Source organism: Pezoporus occidentalis, unplaced genomic scaffold (assembly GCF_034315485.1).
Source record: "Pezoporus occidentalis ecotype Australia unplaced genomic scaffold, CSIRO_AGI_Poc_V1 ctg118, whole genome shotgun sequence".
In the NCBI taxonomy this organism is placed as follows: domain Eukaryota; kingdom Metazoa; phylum Chordata; class Aves; order Psittaciformes; family Psittacidae; genus Pezoporus; species Pezoporus occidentalis.
Genome location: NW_026912972.1, coordinates 1,391,741 through 1,417,274, shown reverse-complemented (window position 1 = coordinate 1,417,274; position 25,534 = coordinate 1,391,741). Strand labels below are relative to the sequence as shown.

The following is a 25,534-nucleotide window of genomic DNA, read 5'->3' as shown; positions in this document are numbered from 1 at the left end:
AGTTCAGGTCCTTCATAAACCACATCTCCTTTACCTCCATGCTCAAAATTCCAGGCAGTCAATCAGGCAAAAGCAAGCCCTACATCCCACGCTTCAGCAAAATCTAGCTGCACAGCCATGGTCCTGCTTTGACAGAAACTAGTTTTCACTTACACTGTCTTAACTGGCTTTTAAAATCATTACTTAACCCACACCAGAGCTACCACTGTTTTTGTTTCACTCTTGAGGAACTAGTGGTACATTGCAAAGCAAAACAGAAGTCCAAAACATCAAGCTAATACTGAAGTGGTTAATCTTAATCGTACTTCATCTTAATTACTACCAGCTTTCACAATCACAACACTACGCAAGCAGAAGTAAAGCTTACATCCCAGCAGCATGCAGCTCTATGGGCCTGCAGGCCACATCTGGCACATTCAAGCTTCAGCAGCTCTTTGGGTGATGTAATTATTAGCACAGGTGGGGAAGGAGTTGAGAATAGGTGATGAAGCTTCTGCAGGAGTGGATTTAGTCATTTATTTATGTCAGATAGTGACTACAAACAGTGCTGAACATTAATGTGGAGACACATGTGCACGCTGGCAACAGGGGCAAAGTACAAGCTAAAACCTGATCACTATGGTAGCACACAAAAACATAAATCCTGGCATATTTATGGGTTGAGTCTTTCCAAAGGGCGATAAAAGAGGTCATTCTTTTTTCTTACAAATTCATAGGCTCCAAGACTTTGAAAAGCAGTCAGTGGAGAGTAAGAAATCTTACACTTCATCTCACCATCCTGGAAATCATATACTGGAGCGGAATCCTAGGTGGATGTATGCACACATCCTCGATCAAGTAATTACACTCCTATTTGGAGAGGATACAGGAGCCTGCTGTAAAGCCTCCAATCTGCTGTTTTTCCCTCACTCTTAACCTCTAAAAAGGTTGACTTTCATTTTGAGACATGAGCAAACCATGATTTCTAATGTTGCAGCAGGTCAAGAAGAGCAGTATGCTTTGAAAAGACATTAACTCTTCCTCCTTTCCATGCAACAACCAACCTCTACATCCATGAAAAGATGCAATGAACAGTTTCTATCAGTGATTTTATACTGCTCTCACAAACAATTCTGTACATGTCTGTTACACTTCTTCCAGCCACATGCACTCCATGTACAAAGGCAGAAAAAACACTCCCCACTCAAGAAAGGAAGGGGGACAACTCATTACTGCTCACTCTCAGTATTGACAGCAGCCCTGAGGACATGGACTTGGGGGTGTTGGGTGAGGAGAAGCTCCCCATGACCCAACTTCAGTGTGTGTTTGGGCCCAGAACTCCCCCCGTGTGCTGGGCTGCACCCCCAGCATGTGAGCAGCAGCTCAGGGACAGGAGCTGAGGAGACTTTTTACTCTGCTTTTACTATCAGTTTTGTATCCCTCAAGGACCTTCTTTGCTCCTTCCTTCAAACTCTCTGTATTTCCAGTATTTACTCCTAAACTGGACATCATTCTGAACAGGCAGAATTTATTCATGTGCAACAGCAACAAGGAAAGAGCTCTACTTGCTCAGGTCAATCTAACTGCTGTGGTGATTGGAAAAATAGCCATCAACTGTCTCTTCCTCACAAGATGGTGTTCTCTTGGTGGCAGCTGCTGCTAATTCAAATCTTTCCAACCCAAAAAGCACTATTGGAAAGATCCTGCTTTTTAAACTCTAAGTTTGAAGGATGGATTTCTACAGTAGGGGCCAGCTAGAAACAACTGACACCAAAAAGAGAGGGTCATTCACAGCACTAGAACAAAACTGAGTCATGGCCAGCAGATTTCTGTGCAATGGCTCTCTCTCCTGCTTCTGTCTGGTTTTCACTCAGTACTTGTTTCATTATCCAGTCGAGTTCCAACAGAAACAGAAGTTCATTAGATATGACTTAGAGGCTGATTCAAATGACCGGTTCCAGAGCAATACAGTTTGTAGGGCAAAAATAAAGTCATTCTGGAAGTGGCCAAAAGTGACAGGATATTACAAAAGGCTTTAGCCAAGAGGCTCAACTGCCATCTGTAAAATGGAAGAGACCTATCCAACATGTTTGGCCTTAGGGGTAAATGACATACCTGTTCTGCAGCCACTTTCATCTAAACAGCTCAGAAACTCTATGATCCCGGTCACCTTTTGTCAAAAGCTAAAGGTCTCTTTATTATTGAGAAAGTTAATAAGTCATGCTATGAAGTGTTTGTTTTAAACATGACTTTTACCTGAGGTGGACTGAGAGCTCACAGAACACAACCCAAGCTGACCACAGTGTGGCAGACAACAGCTAGCCTAGAAGCAGCAAATAGTCTTCTGATTGCCACGTGGCAGCCAAATGTCTCAATTCAGACTTAGACTTGCTCGCTTTTATTTCCAGATAATTATAGATACTCATGTGAGACTACGACATGGTGGGTAGCATACACAGTTTCTGCAGTACCAGAAAAATACACTGAAATCAATGTCAATATTTCAGTATCATCTTAAAGCTGGCTTCTGATTATCAGCAGTAAGAAAATGTAAGACTTACATGAATAGAGATGGAAAGTTATTAAGACTCCTAATATAGAATCATAGAATGATTTAGGTTGGAAGGGACCTTAAAGCTCATCCACTTCCAATCCCCTGCCACAGGCAGGGACACCTTCCATTAGATCAGGTTGCTCCAAGCCCGTGTCCAACCTGGCCTTGAACATTGCCAGGGATGGGGCAGCCACAGCTCCTCTGGGCACCCTGTGCCAGTGCCTCAGCACCTTCAAATGGTTTCACTTGTATTCTACTTACAAAAAGCTAAAGACAGATGTTGAAGTGTAATTAATTATGCAGCAGAGGCTGCAAAACACAAGTCAATACTTTTCATGTGCATAAAGACATAAATTTTTTCACTTTTCAATACACTTGGTTCACTGCCATGTTTCTTAAATGGAGTTCCAGTAGTTTAAAGCAGAGTAAATCCCTGGAAATAAAGGCATTACCCCACTGTGAAACTACTGTAAGGACAGGAAGATCAACTCCAGTCCATTAGATGCACCTTCCACTTATTGCATGCTGGAATTGCCTCTAAATCACTTGGTGCAGCTATCTTAGATCTCTAGCTCTAAAAATTCATTGGGGGCATTTTCATTTCACTTCTCTCTTCCACAGTCTTCAGATGATGACCATTTGTCACCCACTGGTCTAAAGTGTGTGTTTTCATCACCTAAAAACTAAGCAGCATTTACTGTTACACAAGCAAGTAGAGGATAGCAGGTCATCTATATCTAAGGTAATAAACCCACATGCCTTGGAATCACTCCCAAAAGCACTTAAGAGGGGAAATGAAACTTTACTGCCCCAGTGTATTATTGTGGTGCCCAAGATCACGACGAGAGTTTGGGATGAGGCTCAGTATTTCCATTACAGACCCAGTTTGCAGGAAGTTGAACTTGGCCAGGAACATTTGCTTCAGGCTAAAAAGTATTTTATAAGCTCTCACTCCAAGTGCCAAGAATTTCAGAAGTTGCCTTGGATTTCAGTCAAATAATAGCAATAAATTTGTCATCTCATGCAGAAGACACAATGATGTCAGTGGCCCATAGACTCTCAACAGAGACTCCTGCTAGACTTGGAATCCTGCCTGTTTTAGCCTAGCCTGAGCTGCTTCAAGTTAGTTTACTGGAGTCTCACTCTTTAAACATTTAGCCATATGGTTCTATAACTCCTCAAAGTGCCTCAGGTCAGGAAGAAGCAGCAGATGCAGATGCAATGGTATCACGAGCAACAGCTACTGTTCAGAGGCAATCACTGAGTTGCTCTTCTGTCCTGCCATCATCCAGCTGCAAAACACATGCTCAGATGCAACACTGGACTCACTTGCTTTCCAAAAGACTCATTTCTATTAAAGTTCAAAAAACCTCCCAAATAATATGACAGCTTTCCAGGGAAGATTCAGTGGAATAAACAGAAAGCTTTGAATGAACAAAGAAAGCATAAAACCCCACCCAAATAAACAGACAAGCATCTATTTTACAGCCCTAAAAGTTCCCATGTACCTTTCAACCCTACTTTCCTTTGAAGCAGAGTCCCAAACCATACTAAAATGCAAAACTTCTAATATTCAGCTTCCCAGATGTTACCCACTACTAACCTCAAGTTGGCACTTGCCATCTTCAGTTGGCCTCTGTGGTTTTCTATGTGTGGATTCCTCAGCATCTGCAGACTGAAAAGAAAGCAACTGGTTTAGATCCAGCATGCTGAGGAGCTAGCTGCTTACCTGGATAAAGTGAAAAGGGAAATGAGCATAGAGTAGAACTGAGCACATTACAACGTGCATCGAGGTATCTTATCCATCTACCTGCCCTCTTTACCTTGCCTGCCTGCACAGAATCCCAGACTGGTTTGAGTTGGAAGGGACATTAAAGCTCCTCCAGTTCCAAACCCTGCTACAGGCAGGGACACCTTCCACTAGAGCAGGTTGCTCCAAGCCCCTGTGTCCAGCCTGGCCTTGAACACTGCCAGGGATGGGGCAGCCACAGCTTCTCTAGGCACTCTGCGCCAGTTCATCTCAATCGTCTCTCTCTGGCAGGTTAAAGCCATTCCCCTTGTCCTGCCCTACAGGCCCTCTCCATGTTTCTTGTAGCCCCTTTAGGCACTGGGAGTTCTAAACTCTCCCTGAAGCCTTCTCTCCTCCAGGCTGAAAAAGCACAGCTCTCTCAAACAACCTTGTTCTCTGAGTAATACCAGGAATGAACCAGCATGTAACACACCAGAAAAGGAGAATCGAGAGTATTTAGAGGAGAAAGACAGAAGAAGAAAGAACAAAACAAAAGGCAATGAAGAGATAGCTCCAGGCCATCTAGGACTTTACACTGAGAAGGCCTGAAGTATGGGGAAGTGGTGGATGTATTCCTTTTCAGGGATGTAGCAGAGTCCAGAGATATGCATGATATGATGATATGCAGAGTCCAGTGCAAACAGAAAAACCCTTGCAAGAATTTAGATGGCTGGAAGCCAGCAGCTTAATTTAGAAAGCCAGAAAAGTAATACAGATATGCAACTCCATCCTGTCCTGCTCCAGAGGAAGTAAGCTCAAAGTGAGACTACTTACGGCCCAAAGGAAATCTCTTCATCCTCGCCTTCCCTAAAAGCTGCAAGAGCAATATGCATTGAAGGGAAGACATGTGAGGATATAAGTACATAGCAATAGTTGCTACCACCACTCTCTGCCAAACATAACCTAATGTGATCAGAAGAATTCAGTCATGCAGAGCTCAGAATAGAAACTGCTTCTCAGAGGTTCAAAAAGCAAAGTCAGATGAGGCTGATGGCTGGAGGCGAGACATATCAGGAGAGATACATGAAGTTACCCATGACCTCAGTCACACTCTGACCAGATGAAATCCACACTGAAACTTTCATCTCATGACAGTAATTTCTATTCAATAAAGTACATGCCAGGTCAGCAGAACAAACATTCAGCCTCTAGCACAGCGTGCAAAATGTTCCTCTCTGAAATCAGATTTCAATTACCTTTTTCTCTGCTTTATCGTTTCCATGTTCTCTTAAGTGCTCTACATCTTTTTCTCTGTCCCTTTTTCTATCCCTTTCCCGATCTTTCCCTCTCTCTCTGTCTTTCTCCCGTTCTCTGTCCCTAGCCTTATCTTTGTCTCTTCCTTTCAGTGTGTCCTTTTCTCTTGCTCCTTCATATTTTTTCTCTCTTTCCTGTCCTTTATCATGCTTGAGTTCATCTTCTTGTTCTATGTCTCCTCTGCTCCTGTGTTTTTCTGTTTCTCTTCCTTTCTTGGTTGTTCTGCTTCTTTCCCTTTCTTGTTTTTCTCCTTCCTTAAACGTGTCTCTTTCATGGTCTTTGTGTCTGTCTTCATTATCCTTATGCTTATTGCTTTCCTTTTCCCTTCCTTCACTCTCTTTCAAGTCTCCTTTGGCTCTTCTGCCTCCACTTGAGCTTCTGTCTTTAATTTCAGAACCTCCTCTACTCTAAAAAGAAAGGAAAACTACACATTAATTCATACATATGGCAACTCTATCACACAGTTACTTTACACAGTCAAAACCACAAGCTAAAAACCCAAAAAGACACAAACAATGGCAGCCACTGTCCCCCACAACACTTGCCAAATCCTACCTCTTTATCTCTATGGCTCTTTCGCACCTCTGATTTGGATTCTCTGCTTTCTTTCTCTCGAGACTTAGAGGTGGGAGGTTTCTCTTTAGCATCAGCTTTTTCTCCAGCTAAGATCCTTTTAACAGCAGCATCACTGGACAGCTGCAAGGAATAAAAAAGCATCATTCAAATCATAAAATCCCAGACTGGTTTGGGTTGGGAAGGACCTTCATATCATCTAAGGTCATAGGCAGGGATGCCTCACACGAGACCATTTCACCCAAGGCTTTGTCCAGCCTGGCCCTGAACACTGCCAGGGATGGAGTATATATGAGTAAATGATCTCATTAAGTATCTCCTTTCTCCCTAACTCTGTAATCAACATGACTTGGGGGTGGTTTGGGGTGGTTTCTCCTTTGCTTTTGTGTTGTTTTTTATAAAGAAAGCTCATCTTAGACCTGTGACAGATTGTTTCCAAAAGAGCAGAAATAATGCTCTTCTGTCAAACACCTCTTTGTAAGTCTTGTAATAATGTGATTGTATAAACCGGAGCTACCTAAATACATTGTGATTTTTAGGTATTTTAACACAATAGGCATCCTCATTGCAAGAACTGAAGTAGTTTTCAAAACGGGAAAGTAAATGACTGTCAAATCCTTAAACCATGACTGCTGCATTGCTTAATCATTCTTAAAACCACACTATGTTCTATCTACATCCACTCTTGGGTCACTCCACTTTCATCTCATACTTGTTCAAGCAGCAACAGTCACTAAAGAAAACAAAGCTACATTAAGAATCACTTTCAATAAGCTGCAGTTACAGTGTTTAAAAAGCATCTAGACCATGTATTAAGAAGACAAGCTACTATTAATCACATCATTCAGACAGAAAGACAAGGTTTCGTGCCCAAGTGGCAAAGACTTTGACTGCATTAACCAAAAAAGTGGGAAAAAATCATCATCCCACTGCCTGGGCATTCTCCTTCCTGAAGAAAACTAAACTTGATCTTACCCTGGGGGTCGACTCCTGATTCTCTCCTGGTTTGTAAATGCAAACCTCTGAATTTTGGTGGGGTTTCATATTTGGACACTCACTTCTGCACCTGAACTAACTCCCAGCTCAGCACTAAGAGTCTTAAGCTAAAGACTTGAAGGAAGTCTTTGCCACAATGCACATGGAACTTAGGTTTCATCCTCTGGATATTGATTCTTATCACACCAGTCTACAAAACCGTTCCATCAAAGGCATTTTCAAACTCATCCAGTCTCTCTGCATATGTTAATGAATTTCAGCCTTCCTCATTTCAAGCAATTCTCTTCTGCTGCATTCCCATCTTCAAACCAACCCAACCGATCAATCAAAAAGACACAGCACATAGAAAATCACTTTCATTACATGAATCAGAGATTTGACTACAATTTTAAAGAAGCTAAAGTCAAAGGTGGCAGCATCTAGTCATAGAATTAATATGTCTGACTCTTTGTATTATTCTTCAAAGCTAATAAATGTTATTAAATGATCAAGGAATCAGTTGAAAAATGGAAAAATGTATACACCATTAAAAGCACTACAATATCCAGACTGTGTTTGTGTGGGTACCTGGCTCAGGCTCTGCTAAGATCATATCCAACCTATCTGTTGTTATAAGTATTAACCCACCATTTATCTTGTGTAATGATATCATCGAATCATGGAATGGTTTGGGCTGGAAGGGACCTTCAAGCTCATCCGGTTCCAAACCCCTGCCACGGTCAGACACACCTTCCACTAGAGCAGGTTATCCACTAGCAGATAAGTGTCAATAAAGTCTGTTACAAATAACCTCTGAGAAGATAACACTACATGTGTAACATAAACCCAGTGAGATCATACCTTATTTAAGCAACACTTCCCAATTGCCTGAAGAAATTCATTGGTTTTCTCAGGTTCATGCCCAGCCACAACACGCGCTGGTTTCACTGACAGTGGCTCTCCTGTAACCATCACAACAGCATCAATTGCCTTCTGAAGGAAGCTGATTTTGGCATCTTTATCCTGGTAAGGGAGAAATTCAGAAAGAATACTGAGACTCCAAAATATTTCCATGCATCACCTAAAGACTAAAAAATCTCAGGTGGGAGGAAGAGTTCATAGAATCATAGAATCACTGCCTGATTTGGGTTGGAAGGGACCTTAAAGCTCATCCAGCTCCAACCCCCTGCCACAGGCAGGGACACCTTCCACTAGAGCAGGTTGCTCCAAGCCCCTGTGTCCAACCTGGCCTTGAACACTGCCAGGGATGGGGCAGCCACAGCTTCTCTGGGCACCCTCTGCCAGCGCCTCAGCACCCTCACAGGGAGGAGCTTCTTCCTTAGACCTAACCTGAACTTCCCCTGTTTAAGTTTACACCCATGCAACAGGAGCACTACTTGGTTTGTAAGGTCAGGAAAGAGGCCTTCCCTTGATTTATAGTTAGTTATTTATTTCTGATTAACAGATGACAGCATTGATAATGGCTGAACATTGAATAGGAATATCCAAATTGGAAGTATAACTTTCTCTTCCTGACGCGTTCATCATTCAGCTCCAGTGCATTTGAAGACTGCTCTAAGACCGCTGGCAACCTAGTTTCAAGCACTACATGTTAAAGAAGATACAGATTAAGAACTGGTTGTAAAAGAATCACTGAAGAGTTTTAAGAGGACTGTTACAGCCTATATTGCTCAGAAGGACAGCTCTTGCCCTGAGTATTTTTCCCTACAGAAAGCCCAAAGTTACAGGACTTATAAGAGTCTAAACTGAGGGACTCAGATGCTTGTACACAGACTTTACAAACCGGACTTAATAGCGAGTAAAAAAAACATACAAAAGGCAGTGGGAAAGGGACACAGGCACATCCTTTTATCTCCACAATGATCAGATGTGTTTTAGTTTGATGATTACACTTTACAAACAACTTCCCCCAAGCGCTCTTCAGTAGAGATGATGTCTTCTAGTGATCAGGCAAAATCAGAAGTAAAATAAACACACCCCCACCAAGTAAAACTGTACGGGAGGGTTCCTGGCCCCAGGGATGAAATCAGGCTGGAAAGTCTCTGCAGCTGTAGAATACTCAGCACGGGGAAAAGAAAAAAGGGGTTTGTAATAAAACATAATGAAAATCAAGGAATATTGACCAGCACAGTCCAGCAGTTACTCACTCATCCCTTACACTCATGAGTGGAGATAAAGGAAGTATTGTACTAACCTGTTAAAAAGTAATCCCATATAAGAACAACTCTGTACGGGTGGGTTTATGTGCTTTTGAACAGATGCCTATCAACTACCTCATTCAAACTGATACATGTAAAGCAGCCACTGCCACTGCAGTTCATTCAAAAAAGGAACAATTGTAATTACGCAGTAAAACACCTGACCTTGCACCACACTTCCTGTCTGAGTATATCAGGTACACAAATCCACAACAAACTGGGTCAAATTTGACAGACATACCAATACAGACACTTCAGCTGAGCAAGGCCAACATGCTCTACAAGCCATCAGGTAGCACCATCTACTTCTGTGACATGTAATAAGTGTCACAGAATCATAGAATCACTGACTGGTTTGGGTTGGAAGGGAACTTAAAGCCCATCCAGTTCCAACCCCATGCCACAGGCAGGGACACCTTCCACTACAGCAGGTTGCTCCAAGCCCCTGTGTCCAACCTGGCCTTCAACACTGCCAGGGATGGGGCAGCCACAGCTTCTCTGGGCACCCTGTGCCAGCGCCTCAGCACCCTCACAGGGAAGAACTTCTGCCTAAGATCCAACCTGAACTCGCCCTGTCTCAGTCTGAACCCATCACCCCTTGTCCTATCACTTCAGTCCCTGATGAAGAGTCCCTGCATACTTGTAACCTCCTTCAGACGCTGGAAGCTGCCCTGACATCTCCACACAGCTTCTCCAGCCTGAAAGTGTCATCTGGACCTTACTAAAGCCACTCGTGGTATCTGAGGTCCCAGAGCCACTCTCTGTAAACAAGAGCTGGGTTCTGCTGAAAGCACATGCACGATAGTTAAAGGCATGGGAAGACAGTCTCCAGAGGCAGGGTACTTCCCGTCTTGTGACTCTTCCAAATGGATTAAAACAAACAACTGCCACATAGCTGGGATTTTCAGATTGTCAGCATTAACCTCAGGGACACATCACCCTCACAAGTGCTCCCTTCCTTCAAACATTAGAAAGGGAAGGGAGGAAATGCTGCAATCTCCTCTGTTAAAATAGTCACCTGCCCTCCCAAGGACATATGCAGTCTATTAATTTAGGAAAGGAGACAGGCCACTACCGTAAACCAAACATTAAGGAATCCTCATGCTTTAAATTCTCTTTACATCTCCCTCCAATTAACTGTCATGACTATACATCCCTAAAGCAAACTAGAACTCACTGAAGTCCATGTGCATGCTCTCCAGCCTAGATTTGGCTCATGGGATGCTGCCAGCCTGCCTCCTGCATGTTTCTATGCAGGAGGAGGAGGCCAGCAACCCAAGCAGAACATGTTATCCCCAACAGTGGAGACACTAAAGGTAGCACAGAAGAAGCAGAGGGTACTTCAGGACCCCACTGCTATGTCCAGGTGAAAGAGGGAGTTGAAACTAGAAACAAAGATGGTTGCTGCATGCATGTGTTGCTGTGTAGCACATAATGGGATGTTGAAAGCATGAACCAGCCCCAGCAGCCACAGAGGCTGAACCATGTGCTTTAGTCTTTCCTAAATTCCTTCTCCATACCCTGTGATCTGCAACAACACAGCCAGCTTACAAAGAGGACCTGCCCATTCTTCCCAGCCCACAAGCAAATTGTGTGTGGGCTACAGCACTTTGGAGTATGTCACGATGGGTACAAGCCTGATCTTGCTTTCTGAAAGTATCCTGCCCATTCCAAGTCTGTGCATCTCCTGCCAGATGTTCACACCCCAGAGCATCATTCCCTGGTGTTACATAAAGCAGCTCAACCTCACATAAAAATACATATGGCTACTCAAACCATGGACTCTGGCTGCTGCTTTCAGGCTCTGGCTCTCTGTGGGCAGTTTTGGTCTCTAACTGACACAAGGAAGCAGCCTATGGGAGCAAAGTCTTTCTCCTGACCAGTGTTTTAAGAGAGGAACACAACCTAGAGGTGTTTTCCCCCACACTACAGTAGTTGGTTCTCCTCTGCCTGAACTCTTGAAAAGCATCATTTCATGGACTGTGTAAGAAAACTCTCAGATAGATACTCAAGATTGGTGCAACTTCACAGCTATCACGGGAAGTAAATACAAGCAAAGACCTACTCAGCAATTACTAAGAAATTTGCTTTCTCCATCCACAAAGTACTGAGCTGCTCTTCATCATAAAACCCACGACAAGCTTCAATAGGGACAGTACCAACAAAACAACAATCTGCTGAGTAAGTACCAACAATAAGAACAGTCTCAGAAATAAACACACATCTCAGACTGACAATTAGCTCTAAGAAGTGCATAAACCATCCCTGCAATTGGCTGCATGGATGACAAGCTGGGCCCACAGACCTCATACTTTGAGTTGCTATGTTAAACAATCACCAAGGGATGCAGCTACCTAATTAGCAACATACAAACACTGCGATATGTGCCATGAGTAAGTGAAAAAAGGTTCAAAGCAAGTCAATAGTTGGAAAACTCAGCATCAACTCAGCATAGAGGCAGACAGTAGAAGAGCAGCAGAGACTAAATTCACTCTTGTGCTTAAAAAAAGAGCAGTTTTCAGGAATAACATTAACATCCTCTTTCAGGAATTAGCTATTTATATATCGTAGCAAACCGATTGTGGAATACATGCACCAGACAAATGCCTTGGCAAGTAGTAAGAGGTTAAGCAAGAATATTTACCGCCTATATGTATACACCATATATCTATCTGTATGTGTATACACAGGCACACAGAGCAATAAATATAAAGACATATATTCCATTGAGAGACCACAAGACTCTAAAAAGGGTTTGATGGATTTCTGGTGCTTGGGACTTCCCATCAACACCTCACTACTTCAAGGCAATCTTGCTACATAATGATTCTTTTCATCCGTAGCATTTGGGAAACCTAGATCTGGTCCTAGATTAACCCTCCCTGCTTTGAAACTGTCCAGAAAGAGTTCTTTACACACGACAGCTTGTCTGCGTCACATCCATCTCTAGGTGCCCATCCATGCACTGCATAATATAACCAACAGGCAAGAACACCTTCTCCAGTGTCTTCACAAACTACAGACAAGCCCTTGATGCTGAAGACAGGAAAGCCGAAAATGGCAAGTTTCAAAGGATACCAACATTAACGTTAAATAAATGAGGCAGTTTCATACCCACCTTAACGTTATCTGATTTCAACTCAAAATCCGTGTAAAGTCCTTTCATAAAGCCTGTCACTCTAATTACCTTCAAAAGAGAAGAGAATGAGTCTGTTAAGAGCTTGTGTGGCAATAGGAAATACATTGGCTTTACTTGCTTTCAGAGACAGAACTAGAGCAGGTTCAGAGCTCTGCTGTGCCTCTGCAACAAGATTTAATCCTTGCTTACGGCTCAGGCCTCCCTTCCCGTTTAAGTCCATCTCTAACCTTGGTAGTTGGCGAATGCAAGAAGCTCACAACACAAACACCAGCACATGCATTTGAAAAGCAGCTCTGCATAACTCCCTTGTTGACTTCACGTCCACCATATAACATAGAGATACACGCACTATATACATATATATTTATATATACATACTCACTAGCCTAACCCACCCAACACTTACTCCCTACTCCAAGCATAGCCCCACACAGGTCCCAGAGCACCGGGGAAGTGCCGAGTCCACCCTTGCAGGCACTGGAGCTCCCACGGCCTATGGGGTCCCCCCTAAAGCGCCCATAGCCCCTGAGGGGTCCCCCACAGCCCCGAGTTCCTGTGGGACCCCTCTCCCTCCCGTATCCCCGCCCAACCCCGGCCCGCCAGGGGGCGGCCGCCGTGCAGGCACGCACGGTGTTGCCTAGCAACCGCGCGGCGGGCCCTCAGGCCGGTGCGCAGCCCACCTCGGTGATCACGTCGTGCAGGTAGCGGAAGGGCGGCTTACTGAGCAGCCGGTCGGTGAGCGGCGGCTTGCGGATCACCCGGCCCAAGGACTCCTGCGTGAGCCGCACCACGGCCTCGTTCATAGCGGCGGCGGGACGGCGCCGCCACCGCCGCGGCCGGTCCCGAGCATTCCCGGCCTCCCCCGCGGCGCGGGGCGCCTCTCTGCGCAAGCGCAGAGCACCGGCAGGCGTTGCTAGGCACAGAGCGGCCCTAGCAACAGGAGTGAGGCCTTCGCCTCCATCCTGCTGCAGCCCCACAGCCCCTCACACTGCCATGGGAGATGCCCCTCTCCATACCCTATGGCTCACACAGCACTTGCCAACAGGCAGTGCTTGAGGGGGAAGGTGCCACAGAAGAGCTCTGACAGTTCAGGAACAGCTTTCCTGCTCTCCCCTCCAGGGACCCCCAGGCATGGCCTGAGGAGCCCAGGGCACACCAGGGCAGGGACAGGCAGTGTCTGTGCCCACGGGATGGCAGAAGGGCACTGGGGAGCAATCCCCAGGTGATAAGGGAAATGGCTTTAACCTCCCAGAGGGGAGGTTGAGATGAGCTCTTCCCTGTGAGGGTGCTGAGGCACTGGTACAGGGTGCCCAGAGAAGCTGTGGCTGCCCCATCCCTGGCAGTGTTCAAGGCCAGGTTGGACACAGGGGCTTGGAGCAACCTCCTCTAGTGGAAAGTGTCCCTGCCTGTGGCAGGGGGGTGTAACTGGAAGAGCTTTAAGCTGCTTTCCAACTCCTATCTGTGTCTCCATGATTCAGGAATGACAAGGGCTGAGTATTTTATTCCTTAATTACAAGGCAAGTTCAGCACAAATTCCCAACGCAGAGCCCCTGGCTCCTTCCTTCCATCCCCACATGCCTCTTCCCTCTTCGTGTTTGTACACCCACCGCCCTTCAGAACACATCAGCTCTGCTCCATGACCACAGAGGGAGGACTGAAGTGAGCAGTGGATGCTTTGTCACATCTCCTTCTGCTCCTGCAAACTGGGATGAGTTACAAGGAAAAGAGAACATAGAATTCTCCCATAGTAGGATTCCCAGAGTGGAACACTTGCTCTTTACAAGTGCTGCACCAGGAACACATACTATAGACCAACAACCACTCTTTAGCAATCCATGCTTCTCACTCTATGCCGAGCCATGCTCCACCGGTTGAAACAACAAGGAGTTGAAATCATGGTAAGTAAATGCTAGAGCACTTTCTGAAACTAATACCTAAAAGTCCATTTCATCCGCACCAAAATCCCAAATCTCCAGCTGAACCCAGGTCTTGGCACAGAGCAACCCCAATCTACCTGGGGAAACTTCTTGCATGGAGATCGTATGATGTCTTGGGAATAGATTTAAAAATTAAAGCTCAGTGAAGGTTGTGCCCCATCCTAGGTTAGAAATCAATTCACCCCACTCTCGAACCATGTGTCACTGAGACATACAGAGACAAACCAAATAGACATATAGAAATGGCTTTTTATTTTGTGCAGAACACTTGAAAAATAGAGATGAAAGCTTTTCCAGGCTTTGGAATATAACCATGATCAACCATGGAATCAACGACTCCATTTTACAAAGGTATTCCCTCTCCCCACCCCCATTTTTAAGGAACTTTCTCATTGTGGAACATCCCACAATCATTTTAAGGAAAGAAAAAGAAAAGACAATGCATTTTGAGCCAACATTAGAAATAACCCAAGACTGGTTCAGTGCAGGAGCTGCTACATTACACTTGAACAAAGGCACATACTAAAATCCCAACCTCAGCACCTGTAATCCCGATTTAAACCGCTCCAGAGGTTGTGCTTCCAAGAGACTGGAGTTACTCAAAAGTAGTGGGGAAGGTTGAGCTCAGCACAGCAGTCCAGCAAGGAACTCAAGTGGCAGCAAAGCAAGTGCAATGCAATGGGACAACCTGCAAACACAAATCTTTCTTGCTTACCTTTCTGTAAAGCCTGACTCAAGAGCACTTGGTGAGAGGGAAGGTGATGCACAGTAAGATGGTGAAAGCAACTGCTGTCCTCACTTCAGTCAGGAAATCCACCCAAAGAACTAGGGTTGCAGAGTCAAGTAAAGCCAACCTAGAGCTGAAGCAGTGGAGAAACTAAACTGTCCCCTTCTCCAACTGCACAAGTGTTGTAAACACTAGAAGAGTGTTGACAGTGATACCAAAACATCAGCTTCTACTAAACCCTGATTCTCAGCCTCAAGCACATCAGGTAATTACAGGCATCCCAAGCTCGAGATACAATCTCACAAGCATTTCATAACCATTTTACTTGATGCTTAAGAACCTTTGATCCTGCATTCAGCGGGTGATCAGCCACGTACATCCCCTGTTACAGAGGCTGTCAGTCAGCTTTGTGACACCAGCAGTAACATTTCCATTTCCTCACATTCACTATATGAACAAATCAGAGCTATTGGAAATAGAAGAAATGAGAGAAAGTCCTCTCAAGAAGATTGAAACTAAACTAAGCTTTTGTCCAGAGTACAAAAAAAACAACATAAAACCAAACATCAGATCCACCGTTTTTTTCCATACTTTGTTAACGAAGCTTATGGTCAACAAAAAAGCCCTGCAACTTTAAAATTCAGTCTCAGCACACTGCTGTTCCATACCACAAAGAAACTCTATGGCTTACAGGTTGCAGATTCTGAACTTGCTCTTCTTTGAGCCAATTTTGTACCCTTTGCCCAGAGATTCCCGTATTTTCTTCATTCCTGACTCAGCTACTACAGGCTCAGGTTAAGAGATAAAAGCAAATCCTGGTATCACCAGTAACTTCAGTGACCAGAAATGGGGAAAACCAAAGAAAAACTGTAAAAGGAGATGATTCTGACTCCATTAAGAACCTCAGCAAACTCAGCAGTGATGGTACAAGATATCAGCTTCTGACTAAAAAAAAATAATGGTGATTACAAAAGAGTCACCAAAAGGTTCTATAATATATTAACCCATTTTCTCATGGATAAAGTGCATTTAACTAGCCTGAGAATAAGTACCACATCGATAAAGGGATGCTAAAGAACTTCCCCAGGAGAGGCTAGAAGAAAATCAGTGTTATCCTGAATCCACTTTGTCTCCGTGATTCTTCAAGACACTTCGGTGCACAGCCTCTTGCTGCTCCTGGCGAGGTTACTCCATCCCAGTCAAGTACATGGGTACTACGGTCTGGTGAGCAAGTCATCTCCTGCTGCTATCTGAAAACACCCACATTGATAGAAAGAGCCACTTCTGGTTTACGGTGTTTCATGTTGAGCTTCTCCTCAGAGAAAGCCAGGTGCTGTAAGCGCTCAGCTTGCCGGCTAGTGAAATGAGAGATAAAACAAGATACCCATTATTGGTAAAGTATTATTCCACTTTTCATCAGGGACTATAGGGACAGGACAAGGGAGTGGCTTTAACCTGCCAGAGGGGAGATAGAGATGAGCTCTTAAGCAGAAGCTCTTCCCTGTGAGGGTGCTGAGGTGCTGGCACAGGGTGCCCAGAGAAGCTGTGGCTGCCCCATCCCTGGCAGTGTTCAAAGCCAGGTTGGACACAGGGGCTTGGAGCAACCTGCTCTAGTGGAAGGTGTCCCTGCCCGTGGGGGGGGTTGGGACTGGATGAGCTTTAAGGTCCTTTGCAACCCAAGCCAGTCTGGAATTCTATTAGTGTGAAGACTTACTTAGCACCAACAGCAGCATGAGCCTGGACTAGAATATGATTTCCATGGAGCTGTAAGAATGACATTTCAAGCTCACCCTTGCAGGGCCAAGGCAGCCAAGGAGTTCATATTTCATCTCCAAGGGCATGATCAAACATTTCAGTGTGTTGCAGGAGAACAAACTAAGGCTAGGGGTAGGACCACAGCACTTAAAGCCAGGAGTTTCAATTACCTGAACACCACTTCCTTGAGGAACAGTGGAATTGCACGCTCTAAGAGCACCCAGCTAGCATTGTCCCAAAAATTTATGTAAGTATGAAGCTAGGCTGAAAAGCAGCAAAGAACAGTATTGATGTTTCTAATGAAGAAGAAATGTCAGGACTCAATACCTTTTCTTCTTTTCTAATGTAAGCTGCCTTTGTTTCTCTTTCCCAATGTCATCTCTCAGTGTGCTAAAGTCCTTTGTGTCATCAAGGAGAAGGTTCTGGTGTGGAAAAAGATTTGGTAGATGAAAAGTTTGAAGCTTAAAACTATCTCCCACCTGTTGCTCAGTTACAGAGGGAGTATTCAGAGCATTTCTCCTAACAACTGTGACAGCCATTCACTTCCAAGTTAAGTGGAAAAACACAACAAGGCAAAACAGTTTGTTGACTCCTCTGTTTTTGCATTTAACAGTGAATTTGCCTTATTCAGAGACTATATCCCACTGCATAGTTCTTTTGGACAGAATTAAACAGATCTGTAAAAATTCTTTGGATAAGGTAATGGGTTGCAATTTACAAGATGATTTTTAAAGGGTTCTTGGGTTTTACCCAGAGCTGACAAAAAACCCAATAGTGAATAAAATGAGGGCAAAAAGAAAGATCCAGTTTCTTTTGGACAGGATTTAAGAGTAGATTAGAAAGTGACTGCCTGCACTGGGAGCTGCACCAGAGCCTCTAGAGTACTGCCTTCTAGTGCCAGTACCCAGATCTAAGAGGGAAAAGCATGAAACTTTCATCAGGTTGCTAAAGAACAGGAGAAAAAGACAAAAAAGCAGCAGTAGCAACAGTTTTCCTACCTACACAGTGTTTTGTCCATACTCGCATCCCAGTACTTCCATGGAGATGTAGCAGGATGCATGAAACTCAGGAAGAGGTTACGATACAGCAATGGTGGTAGTACTTGCACCTAATCCTTGTGCAACAATGAAAGCAAAGTTCATTTACCTTCACCCCAATGACATCTCCATCCTTCAGGTGGTACGGTGCTGCCTGTAAACTCTCTAGCTTTTTCTTCCTTTTCCTCTTGGAGATTTTCTGTGTCTGAAGAAAATCAAAGCAGAAGATTCCTACATCAGAAATCTGCTTTAACATGCTAGCTCAAGAACTGCAGCACAAGCCAACACATACTTCTCCCACCCATACCACTGCTGGATTCTGCCATTCCAAGGTCTTACCCAGCTGGATATTGGCAGCCACTCAAATCTTTCAGGGAAGTACTTGGCTATTTCAATTTTCTCTACAGGAAGACAATAGTGAGCAGCCACTCTCTGCCTCAGTGCCCAGGCTGTGCATTCCTTGGAGATATCCCACACCAAATCTGTGGAGTCATAGTAGTCCCTCTGTCCTGGTACTCCCATCTGGACTCGAAGCAACAGTTCATGTGGGCTGTCATCAGAAAGGGGAAACAGATCATTCCAGTAAGTCATGCCTTCAGAAACCAAAATTCCCAGTTTTCACTTCCTTCTGCCTTCCTTTTCTCTTTATGGAAAGCAGAAAACAAGCTCCAAAGTCTTCTCCCAGCCTGAGAGCTGCAATGCTGACAGACAGCATTTAAGAGCAAAGCTGCTCAGTTAAGTCTCATCTCAAATGCAGTGCTGTAAGAAAGAAGTAGATGAAGATCTTACCCCAAATTCTCTTCTTTTTGCAAAGGTTCTATGCAGATTTCCACTCTGGCACCCAGCCTATAGTCACTGAAAGCAAAACAAAGACGATATAAATCACTGATTTAGCCAAGTAGATCTGTACTTATCTGGAAACCCAAAGCAAGAGGTGATCAGAACAAAACTGAAAACCCCAGAAATGGACAAAGGTGCCATTTAAAATCACCTAAAATCAAGCTCAGCAGAATAAGAAGTGCTGAATGCTCCATCCCTGCTAGTGCTCAAGGCCAGGCTGTATGGGGCTTGGAGCAACCTGGTCCAGTGGAAGGCGTCCCTGCCCATGGCAGGGATTGGAACTGGATGACCTTAAGGTCTTTCCTAACACAAACCAGTCTGGGATTCTATGATCACATACTCACACTGTCCCCTTCCACAGCTCTTGAGTTAAATAATGTGCTTGGCACAATACAGAATTAACCAGAAATGAGCCTTCTGCTTCTGTCTGACTGAGCCCATTTCTTTCTCCAGCAATCCACCACCCCACAACCCAGCCAACAGCCAGCCTGTCCCACTGCTGCTTGTGCCTTCAGCATGAAACCTACTTCAGTTGCTGCTTGTTGCTTCGTAAAAGCTTGCCTGGGCGCTTACTGTCCACTGTCCATGCTCTGAGGAATGAGGGCAGGGGGACAACCTGCTCCTGGCAGCATGGTAAGGTCAGAGCCTGAAAAAGAAACACTTCTATAGTTTCTCAACTCAATACTGAAGCTACCAAGATCAAAGTATTCATATTTATTCTACCCCAGCTATTGCTTGTGGCTACAGGTAGTGGCTACAACTGACATATTGGCTTTTCAACCTCAAAGCAAGTTGGACTTCACTCCCTCCCAACACTTCCCAATTGAACTTACAGTACAAAAATGGATCGCATTCCTTTTTTGAACCCAAATGTGCACAATGAGGAAATGAGGCTGATGGAATCATTGCCCCAGTCTCCAGCCAAGCACTAGGCAAGCTCCTCAAAGCCCCTATCAAGGACACAATGCTCGTTTCATGCCAAGACAATCCTCCTTGTTCACAAGATGCAAGTAAATGGTCAGTTTTTCATAGCTGTAGTTTGGCAGAGACTGAAACCCAAGTTGAGTGAGTGTTGCTATGGACCAGAATCAGGTGAGATATCCTTCCCCATGTAGTTTAACTAGAACAACCAACTGACTAGACAATAAAGAGCTTTATGATAAGATTGGTTTATGTCTTCCATGGGTTTGGGATTTGTTTTTTTGGTTGAGGTATTAAAATTATACTCTTATGGTTAAAAAAAGGCATAAAAAGGCACCTTAGTTTCTGGCCTTCCTGAATGACAAACGCAACCTTTTGTGCATCTAAGGCAATTCTTTCATCATTAGATCCAATATACAAACCACAAAAACAAAGGTGCAACAAACTACTAACAGGAAAAACATGGAATGAAAAGTGGCTTTTTAGGAAGTGCTTGTACGTGTGTGCTTCTCCTGAGGGACTTTTACTCTGTGAAATAAAGGTAGGGCTCAAGCCAAGCTCCAGATGAAGTGCAACAAGGCTTCTGAGGTCAGGACACATGAGAGGTAGAATGGCAACTGCAGGGGATGCACTAAGGAAGTGTCTGAGCTACATGCTCCAATTGCCTCTTGGTACTTACCACTGAACATGGCATATAAGCAAATGCCATATCAGAACATACTGGAGACAAAGGAAAAGGAAATAGAAATAGGTATTAATAGAGCTCAATTAATCCTGGTGTTGCTGGAAGTTTCCAAGACAGGAGAACATCTAACCTGCATCTTCAGATCTTCCAAAGAAGCTTCTCCTGCTATTTCTATACTGCCAGCATAGCAAAGATCCATGTCTGTGTGGATGTGTTCTGGTGAATCTTTAGATGGGAAAGAGAGGAAGAAATAAACAACAGAAGAATCAACATGATTGTGTTTAGAATCCTATGACATGAGTCACTTTGAAATGAGATTTCATTTACAAAAGGTACCTGACCTCATTTGGTTTTGGAGATCAGTTAGAAAAACCTAATACACAGTTGATAAATACATGGTTTTTAGTTGCCAGACAGGAAGAGTTTCAACTGATCCTATAGTTCAAATATGAAACCCAGGGCCAATTCCATTTGTAAATAGCATCAATTCATTGGTTATGACTCTGAAATGTAGAGCATGGTGCAAGGAAACTTCCAGCTGCTCTTACCCGTGCTACTAAAATCATTAGTGGTAAAAATCAAACTGAGAAAGACAGAAAAGGAGACAAATACAAAGAGACCTTCTCAAAGGAGCAGGGTCTTGCTCTGCAGTACAACTCACCAGCAAAGCAAGGATATTATTTTTCCCATAGAAAATTGGTTTCCCATTTTTCAATGTTGTCCCCAATCAAATTTCTTCTTTCCCAACCCTCCCACAATATTCCTGCCCTGGCTGCTTTTTGGTTTGGATTTCAAAAGAAGGGGAGATGTACATTAGACATAAGGATGGGGCTTGAAGCAACCTGCTCTAGTGAAAGGTGTCCCTGCTGATGGCAAGGGGTTGGAACTGGATGAGTTTTAAGGTCCCTTCAACTCAAACCAGTTTATGGGATTCTATGAAAAGCAGGCTCGAATACCCTATTGTAACATCTTTAATGCTGTGTAAAATGTACTCATCACTCCTTCTGCAGCTTCTCAAAAAGCAATACAGCCTGAAATGAATTAAATATGATATCAGGAGTCTGGCATTTAAAGCCAATTACCTCTGTGCTCATGGAGTAGATACTTTACAGTACTGCCACTGCATTCAGGTATGGAAAAGCCACTTTACTTGTGACAAGATCCCCTGCTTCAAAATTACCCTTGACTTAGTGCAGCTGAGGAACATCAGAACCCCACCATCCAGCACTGGTGGGCTTGTGAAAACTGCAGCTGCCTCCTAGGTAGCTCCTCTCACCATAAACTTGCTGATTAAGCTCACCTCCTGCAGGAGACACCTGCAAAGCATCCATCTGGCAAGTCAGCCCATTCACTTGGTCTGGTGCAGGCTCTCTGTGTTTCTTAGGACTTGAAGACTTGAACCACCAGATGGGTATCTTCAGGAAGCCCTGGAAAGTGAACAGAAAGTACCACCAGGGAGCTCATGTGCAGACAAGGGAAATTTCCACCTCCATCTCAGGAAGAACAAGAAGACTTGTTCACTTCTGAGCTGTTGTAACCAACTCTCACTTTCTCCCTGTAGAAGGACATGAGTGCAAACACTATCCTCCTGCAGCCCCACAGCCCCATCGTGGCTCTGCTGTCACATTACAGATCCAACTGAGTGATGCTTTTGTCTGGAGCTTTGGACACAGATATGACCTTACCAGAGGAAGCTGCATTCATCTAAACCCTCTTCTGAGGTGGAGAAATGAGAGATGGCTGCAGGAACTACTCACAAAAAGGAAGAGGTATCAGATACGAGACAGCACTGGTTGTGTGGCTTATGGTATGGAGCCCATGGAGATGGATACACCCAATGACTAAGAAGAATCCATGGTATTGGATCCACCCAAACACTGAAAAGAGCCCATAGAGGTGGACACCAATTCTCACGCAGCTGATGGTGGAGAGCATGTGGATGTAGATCCCCCAAGACCAAGAAGAACTCATGGAAATGGATCAGTCTAACTACCAAGAAGAGACCACACAGGTGGACACCACTGGCTGATAGTTAGGAGCCCATGGAGGAAGACACCACTGGTCCTGTGGCTGATGGCAGAGAGCCCCTGGAGGTGGATCCACCTCCAGCATGGCTCCCCTGGAATGTCTACACCATGCCAGAGCTCCCCTACTAGCTCAACTAGCCCAACCTGGTCTTGAAAACTTCCAGCAATGGGGAATCCATGACTTCTCTGGGCAGCCTGTTCCTGTGTCTCACCACGAACTATCCTGATATTGCTTTAAGTTTGTTAGCAAGGAATCCTTTCACTTGTGTTATCATCACTGAGTCTCCCAGCAGGGCCCTGTAGTTTCAAACAACATCCTCAGGCCAAATCTGAAGGCAAACACTTAAGGTTTGTCATTCTGGGAGGAGGCAGCAGTCTAAGACTTGTGCTTTCACAAGAACTGGGCATGCCAGAAAGCACAGAATCAACTGGGTAGGAAAAGACCTTAAAAGTCCAACCATTACCCCAGGACTGCCAAATCACCACTAAACCATGGCACTAAGACCTGTCAACCTTAACAGATCTTCTAGGCAAAGCTGCTGCAATGGGCAAGGCTTTTACTACAGCAATTGAAAGAAGACTAAATAGAGACTCAGAATCTTGTAGAAATTGATATAGAACAGGAGAGATTTAAAACTACAATCATTCTTCATTATTGCCAACCAGAATTCTTCAACTGAAATATTTTAAAGACATGCAAGCGGACAAAAGAGAAGGAAGTGTCATATTCCAGTCTCCAACCACTGCCAACTGCCTAAAGAACACAATCTCTCTGGTTTTACCTTTGGTGGAAGCTTTCCTTCAGTTATAACCAAAGTATCTCCTCTGCAAACATTCAGTTCCTTCAACGTGGCATTCTGTAGGAAGAGAAAGCACAACAGAGCTGTAAGTCTCCATGTTCTTGGGTTTTGTTTCCTAAAGCAGATGTTGGTGGGTTTTTAAGCCATGCATGCCAAAGGTCTGCCAAAGAGCATGAATATTGATTTAACATCCATCACTCAGAGGCAGCTTTGCGGCAGCACAGAATGCTGCACCTATAGGAGTCTGCTCTGCAGGAGCCCCTCCACAGCATCCTGCTGAGTTGTGTGCTTCCTTTGCACCTCCACATCTCACCAGCTGACACCTCATGCTTCTTAGCACACAACCCTTTAATGCATAGTACGCCTTTAGGAAAAGCTCTCTGCATACAGCTTAATCCTAAGGGGCAGGTGCCTAAGGTTTCCATTTGCACCATAGGTATCCCAACAGTGTCTTCACAAGGGCTGTGAGAATCCAACAGTGTGTGTGCTGCTGTAGCACACAAAGACCCACCATGGGTTCATGGTGCTGCAGCTCTCTTCAGAGAAAGTCTCTAAAGAAAAGTGGGAGCAAGCCAACCACAGCATGATTCAAGTCAAAAAGATGTTCTTACCTCCTGACTCAATGCTTCCCCTGCTTCATAGCACCAGTCAATCCTCCTCAAGTGCCAGTTGTCACCTACCAAAACCATACAGATGGGAAACACATTAACCAAGAATGGGGGCTCAAGCTAAACCATTACAGACCTCTCCATCAGTGGTAAAAGGTTCTTGTGATCTTTTGTATTTCAACCACAACTAACAAACTGACTGAAGTACTCCTTCATGTCCTTCCCCAGGCCCTAGAAACATTTTGCTCTTTGGAAATGGTCTTATTTGCAGTAATGTCTTTCTCACCTACTCAAGTTTCCCTGTTTGAAGAGGGAAGTGAAGAAATTCTCATCATGCCAATTCATCACCTGAATCGATGACAGACTTGCTAAAATGCTAACTACAATATATGTAAAATCCAACTCCCCCTCTCCAATTTTCTCCCAGGAGAAATAGAGGTGGTGCAGTCCAGAAAGTACAATACTTTACATTTAGCACCTATATGTAAAACACACCAGAGACAGAAAGAACAAACAAACTGCTCAAAACTGGTCACAAAAAATAAAGCACTAAACGCAGAAGCACTGTTTCTTGGCAGGAACCCTCCATGGCAGGCAATGAAAAAGGTGAAGTTTATTTCAAGGCCTCTTTAACTTTTTCAACTCATATGTACATATACACAAGAGCACAATGTTTCATTATCAGCTGGGCTACTCAATGTGTATTCTGATTGAAATGTGTTTTAGGTGAATTCTGATAGCTTTTGGAGCCATCAGTCCACTGCAACACATGCTCACTGAATACTGAGTATTCAGCATGGAAGCTGGAATGCAATGCCACTCCAAGTTTCTTCTCTCCTTCCTCCCTCTTAACATCAATGGAAAGAGATGCTCAGACATAAAATTCAGATTTCATTTTCATGCTCTATCTCCTCCATAATCCTCATATAGAAGCTTAGTAACAATCAGAGACGGGTTTGGGTTGGGAAGGACCTTAAGATCATCCAGTTCCAACCCCCTGTCACCAGCAGAGACACCTTACACTAGAGCAGGTCACTCCAAGCCCTTGTGTCCAACCTGGCCTTGAACACTGCCAGGGATGGGGCAGCCACAGCTTCTCTGGGCACCCTGTGCCAGCGCCTCAGCACCCTCACAGGGAAGAACTTCTGCCTAAGAGCTCACCTCAATCTTCCCACAAGTAACTGCCACCACTCAGATTCCCAAATAATGGCCCAACTGATCTGACTTTGAGTAACCTGCAAAGCGACCAAAAGTTGCTTTTTTACAGTTAATCTCATGCAGTGGTTCCCACTACAGAAGAGAACTTATCAAAGCAGCCAAACACCTCCAACTGCTCCCAAGCCAACAGTCTTGGAAGCATAGATTTTGCCACATTGTGATTAAATAGAGAGCTTGGAACTGCTTTTCAAGAGCAATTGCACAGCTTTTATCAGAGCAAGACTGAGAGCGATAGTTCTCTCCCCTCCTCACATTACAAGGACATGTCCAAGTTGTAAGTTTGTTTGAATGATCCAAGTTTCAGGATAGCAAAAGCCTTTTAAAAAAAATCATTAAACAGTAACACAACTGACCTGATAATCCAGACTTTTCCAGCATTAAATTTAGACACTGAAAAAAGAAACACATAGTGAGACTTGGCTTAATTCATAGCTTGGGAAATACAGTTCTCAGCAAATCTATACTGGAATATTCTAACAAAGACTGAGCAACTTATT

At 44.2% G+C, this 25,534-nt stretch overlaps 1 protein-coding gene across 7 annotated transcripts in view; it reads right to left on the bottom strand.

Moving 5' to 3' along the window:
• Positions 1 to 25,534, bottom strand: part of USP40 (ubiquitin specific peptidase 40) — a 57,417-nt gene that overhangs the window by 6,952 nt on the left and 24,931 nt on the right. For 3 of the 7 annotated variants that reach the window (XM_062642490.1, XM_062642460.1, XM_062642481.1), the window contains 11 exons: positions 25,382 to 25,427; positions 23,823 to 23,887; positions 23,194 to 23,268; positions 21,685 to 21,811; positions 20,515 to 20,609; positions 19,306 to 19,424; positions 18,728 to 18,793; positions 18,278 to 18,488; positions 18,048 to 18,143; positions 17,229 to 17,323; positions 15,412 to 16,501 (listed from right to left, as the gene is read on the bottom strand). In XM_062642490.1, coding sequence (XP_062498474.1) covers positions 16,393 to 16,501; positions 17,229 to 17,323; positions 18,048 to 18,143; positions 18,278 to 18,488; positions 18,728 to 18,793; positions 19,306 to 19,424; positions 20,515 to 20,609; positions 21,685 to 21,811; positions 23,194 to 23,268; positions 23,823 to 23,887; positions 25,382 to 25,427 — 1,104 coding nt within the window. In that variant the 3' untranslated portion in view covers positions 15,412 to 16,392. Of the gene's footprint in view, positions 1 to 4,136; positions 4,209 to 15,411; positions 16,502 to 17,228; positions 17,324 to 18,047; positions 18,144 to 18,277; positions 18,489 to 18,727; positions 18,794 to 19,305; positions 19,425 to 20,378; positions 20,420 to 20,514; positions 20,610 to 21,684; positions 21,812 to 23,193; positions 23,269 to 23,822; positions 23,888 to 25,381; positions 25,428 to 25,534 lie in introns of those variants that run through there. The other 4 variants (XM_062642500.1, XM_062642471.1, XM_062642517.1 and 1 more) reach the window with 3 other exon arrangements.